Here is a 5,686-nt window from a genome sequence, read left to right on the forward strand (position 1 = left end):
GAGAATTGGACGATGATGGCTGCAACTCAAGCGATAAAGTGTTAGGCGAATTTACCTGTGATGGTGGAGCACGTTGGGACTGAGGAGACGACGGAGATGCAGGGACGCCCAGAGATTGTTGTGTCGAGGAGAGTGGACCGGGGTGAGGATCTGAGCACGGCGGGGAGGAGGAATGAGTGAGTGGCGAAGGCACATAACTGACCGGTGCATGCAGCGCATGTGAGGCAGCGGAGTCAGATGACGGTGGTGGTTGTGACGACACGCGAAACGGGAAGTTCGTTTCAATGAGCTGAACGTGACGAGATGTATACACTCGGCCGGTTGTGAGGTCCATGCATAAATATGCACTTTGGGTAAGTGAGTACCCAATAAAAACACACGGTGTAGAACGATCGTCAAGTTTGTTTGTCTGATACGGGCGGAGCCATGGAAAACACGTACAGCCAAACACACGCAACTTGAAGTAATTTGGTGATTGGTTGAATAGTTTAGCATACAGAGACATACCATGCAGAACATCCGTAGGCATGCGGTTGATAAGATAGGTTGTTGTGGCAAATGCATAGGACCAATACGTCTTCGGTATCGATGCATGACTAAGGAGTGAAAGACCCGTCTCCACAATGTGACGATGTTTCCGTTCAGCAATATCGTTGTGTTCCGGTGTGTGTGGCGGTGACGTCAAATGTGATATACCACTAGCAGCCAAAAAAGACCGTAACACAAGGAATTCACCGCCGTTATCTGTATATAACGTTCTGATTCGACATTGAAAACGATTTTCCACCAAGTCTTTAAAAGCTATAAAAAACCTCTTTTACTTGAGATTTCTGTTTCAAGGGATATAACCACGTATATCTCGTGTAATGATCAACAATAACAAGATAGTATTTGAAATGATCAATAGAGAAAAGAGGAGATGTCCACACATCGGAGTAAAGATATTCAAGAGGGTGTGTGGAGGTGATTGTATTTGTAGAAAAAGGGAGTTTGTGGCTCTTATTGATTAAATAGTCGGAACACGACAATTGTTTTTGTGAAGTGTTTGAGAGTGGTAAAGAAAAATTTGTAACAATAGCTTTTAAAGTGGAGATAGTAGGATGCCCAAGTCTGGAATGCCATGATGAGAGGTCGGTTTTTGGTGATGGTGATGCGGAGAATGCGGAAATGGTTGCTTTTGTAACCGGCCACTCATATAACTCATTCCTAGTCCTGCCTTGGAGTAATTGGACCCCCGTGCTGAGATCCTTCACCTGAAAGGACGCAGGATAGAAGTGCACAGAAACTTGATTAGCATTGCACAATCGATACACCGAGATTAGATTTTTGCAAACATCAGGGACATATAATTAATATATATTGAAGTTTAAGAGAGCGAGATGGAGTGGGTAGCAAACCAGAACTCATTTGTGTTATGGGAATACCCGAACCATCAGCTATTTTGACCTCTTCACCACCATTATACGGCTGATGTAAAGAGAGATTGGAGAGATCAGAAGTCAAATGGTCTGTAGCTCCACTATCGAGGATCCATGGAGTCGGGTTGTAAGACGGAGTAGCCGCAAAGTTAGCTTGTGGCTGCTACGGAGGTGGTGAAGCAGCCTGATATCCACCGCTAGAGTGAGAGTAACCACGACCAGAGGACTGCAGTTGAGAACACCACCTTGCGTTGTGACCTTGAACGCCACAGATCTGGCAACGACCCTGATAACCACGACCACGTGAGATCGAACGAGAATGAAACTGGTTACGTGGTTGAGACATGGTATTGTTCCCACGTGATTGTTGAAGACCCCGAGTGTTGTGACCTCTATGGGAAGCAAGATTAGCCGAAGCCGGAATGGATGAAGAGGCGGTGAGGAACATCTGAATTTTCAGCTCTTGGTTGATGAGTTCCTCATGGAGAACGGTGAGCGACGGTGGTGTGTCACGTCCGGCGATCTGATCAGTAACTTGTTTGTACTCATCAGGAAGACCACCAAGGATGTAATCGATTTGATCTTCATGAGGTATGGGACTAGCAAGCAACGCCAGTTGATCAAAGCGTGTGGTGAAGCCATTGAAGTAGTCTTCAATAGATTTAGCACCTTTCTTCCATTGTTTCAGCTGCTCACGGATCTGAAGAATGTGACCTCTACTCGGTGTAGCGTAGGTGTTGGTAAGAGTGCTCCAGATCTCAGCCGACGTGTTGGCTTTGGAGAGAAGAGGCTGCACTGATAAAGAAATGGCACCAAGAATACTAGAAAGGAGGAGCTGATCTTGCCGTTGCCAATGTTTATAGGCAGGGTTAGCGGTGGTGGTACCTTCGGTGGTAAGAGTAGCATCAGGGGCGGTCGTCGAACCATCAAGATAGCCGGCGAGATCATAGCCATTGCACAAGGCATGAACTTGACGTTTCCACATCAGAAAGTTTGTGGAAGTGAGCTTCATAACGTTTGACATGTTAACGTTAACGAGGGATGACGCATCAGCGGGTGCAACAATTTCGGAAGTTGCAGACATGATCGACAAAAGAAGAGAGAAAGAGAATGACGAGAGAAGAAGATAAGGAAGAGAAGCGGCGGCCGAGAGAAAAAAAAATTTAGGTTTTTAAACTTTTACTGCTCTGATACCATATTAAAAATGAGCTTATCTTATTCATTAGTGAATGTACAATATATATAATCTCCATACAATAGGGTTTTGATAAGTATTAATTACATTTGTATCCTTCTCTCCTTTATATTCTCTTCCTCTTCTCCCGTACGTTTCTTTTCTTATTTGGACAAACCTATAAAACTCACTTTAAATTAGGGTTCATTACAAAAGAAACGTAGAGCCTCTTTTGCCTGTTTGATGATTCTTGTCCCTCATAATAAAAGAGAAAGTACACAGGTTAAACTTAGAGGGTAGTGTAAGGATGTCATATAGGATCCCGTGAAGTACATAGGTACTCTCTCCCTATTCTCCCGTACGTAATTGTTTCAAATTGTATATTTTAATTATATTTATTAATCAAAATTGGAGATAAGTCTATGTAAATATCAGAGTGACTATATATCACAATATATAGTAACTCATCATTAACAAAATGAGTAAAAAAGATAAGCTTTTATTAAAACATAACAATCATAACACGGTACATATGACATATCACATGAAACCTAGCTAGTATTTTTATTCTTCTTCTTATTTAATCATAAAATAGAAACCCATAAATATTAATGGCTACATACTAAAATCACTCATTTGTTACGCAGGTTTCGAAAATAGCCTTTGGGTTGTTTTCGAAAACATCCCTGAAAATTCGAGCATCCTTTCCTGGTGCCTTCATGGTCTTCCTCTCAAGGCCAGAGCCCATTCCGGAGAAGAAACCGACAACAGTTCCGACAAAACCTATGACCGCCACCCCGATTCGAAGAAATGTCAACATATCTTCTTTGTAGCCCATTTTGATAGATTCTGTATTTGATTGTCACAATTTTCAGATTTTATTTTACTTTTTTGGAGAGGGAGTGAGTGTTACATGTGATTTTTATAGCTGTGGATGTGATGTCAGACGGTTTTTTAGAAGATGAATGAATTAAAACTTCAGTGCAATTTACTAGGAGGAGATCTTAAATTACGAGTGTGTATTACTACAGTTTGGAGTTGATTGGGAATTTCTAGGGACGAATATGGATATTACTTTTTTGGATAAAATGCTTCGTACATAAATTTCGATGGGGAATTGAGACAAATTTTAACGTACTTGGTTTATTAATTATTATTCCGCAAGGCAATGAATTTAATTATATTTGCATTGAATGATAAAAGATGAACTTTACGAGAAGTTTGTCCTCTTTTTTTTGTTTCTGTGTGTGATGAACTGATGATGCCATGATGGTATTATGATAACATGATGATGATGTTATAATGATATGACAAGTAATTTTTAAAAATTGCAAAAAAATAAATAAAAACAGAAATCCTGGGAACTTATGTTACACCTAAAAACCTCAACTACAAGTCTAAAACCTACTCATGCGGACAGTAATATTGGTACGTGCATGTCAACTAGGAGGAATCTAGGATACATATTGGGACAGTAATATTGCTACGTGAATGATAGGTTGAGAATCTGAGATTGGTCTGTCATTAGCCCTCAGAGTTCAGTTTATTCGGTTATTTCGGGTTGGTTATTTCGATTTTTCGGTTTTTTTAGTTTTTGAAAAATCTACCGAATTAAACCGAAATTAGAAACGGTTCGGTTCTCGGATAATTCGGTTTTTAGTCTTAAAAACCGAAAAAACCAAATTTTGCTATTAGACTTGTAAAAACCTAACTTTAAGTGGACCAAACTAAAATAAATAAAAGGCCTATTATAAAATAAAATAAAAACACAAGCTCAGCCCAAATTGTTTTGATATTCTCACGTCTCACATCTCATATTCGCCCTAGCCGTACGAGAGATCAATGACATGTTCTTTTACGGCGATCGAAAAAAATTTCAAAGATCAAAGAAGAAGGAGATCGGAGAAGAAGAGGAACAAGGAAGAGAAGATCGATGAGAAAGCATATCGACTAAAAGAAGAAGAAGAAGAGGAGTGAATCGAAGAAAAAGAAGGTTGGAGACAAAAAGGACTGAAGGAGAAACAGATAAAATTCTCAAGAAATCTTCACAAATCCTCATATTTCAACCTGAGAGAGCGAGAGAGTGTTGGCGATGGAGAAGAAGAACGGATCTAAACCAAAAGACTCGGCGATTGATACACTCATACACATACATAAGTTAATAATAGATTTTGTTTTGTTATTTCGGTTAACTGTTCGGTTCCTCAGAACCGAACTGAATTAACCGAAAACCGAATTCAATTTATATATGTTACCGATCAATTCAGCCTTTAAAACCGAAATCAAACTAAACCACTAAAATATCGATTCGGTTCGGTTTGGTTTTTTCTCCTAGGGCTAGTCTGTCTCGTTCTTTTGTGCCTTGTAAAACTGATTTTAGAGTTTATATATAAACATATTAAAACATAAATTGGTGTTTGAAAAAACTGAAACTCTCTATTCTTTCTTTATTAATTTTATTTTGAAAACTTTTATTGTTTGTCTCTTTTGTCTCTTATCTGAATTTTCTGCTTTGTTTTGTTTGGCTCAGTCTGTAAAAGCCTTTCAGATGTGATGTCTTTTAGTTTCTGTCGGGGCCTGTGGAAACATTGTGGCATTATTTTTATACGAAACTAGATCAATATTGCCGTCCAATATTAGATTAGTAAACGATCGTGATGAGATGCAATATACACATCACAACAAACATTATAAATGAAAAAAAAAAAACAAAAACAAAAACAAATACTCTTCGTGGGTTCAAGTTTTTCTCAATTTTGATTCATATTTAAGATATAAAAAAACGATAGGGAGAAACTTATGGATACGATATGTGACACATGGCAACAGTCATGGTCAAAGATGTGGCACACCAATCAACAAGGATCATGACCCAGTATTTGTTATGACTTTATGCAAAAGTGTGCATTATATAATTTACCTGACCCAATTATTTTATTAAAGATTAGTACTACTAAATTATGAGCAGTTTCCAAAAAAAAAATCTATCACACCTTATGAAAAAGATGTTTCAACGGGACCAGTCAAATGAAATCTAATGAGATTTACCAAACCAGCGATTCGAAAGTGACTGGTAACAAGTAACAACAACAAG

The 5,686-nt window shown here is 38.8% G+C and overlaps 1 protein-coding gene across 1 annotated transcript; it reads right to left on the reverse strand.

Annotated features, from left to right (window-relative positions):
* Positions 1,582 to 2,502, reverse strand: LOC104793871. Its single transcript, XM_010520295.1, has one exon. The coding sequence runs from the start codon at positions 2,500 to 2,502 to the stop codon at positions 1,582 to 1,584; it is 921 nt and encodes a 306-aa protein (XP_010518597.1).

The sequence above is a fragment of the Camelina sativa genome, chromosome 6, assembly GCF_000633955.1.
Source record: "Camelina sativa cultivar DH55 chromosome 6, Cs, whole genome shotgun sequence".
NCBI classification, from domain to species: domain Eukaryota; kingdom Viridiplantae; phylum Streptophyta; class Magnoliopsida; order Brassicales; family Brassicaceae; genus Camelina; species Camelina sativa.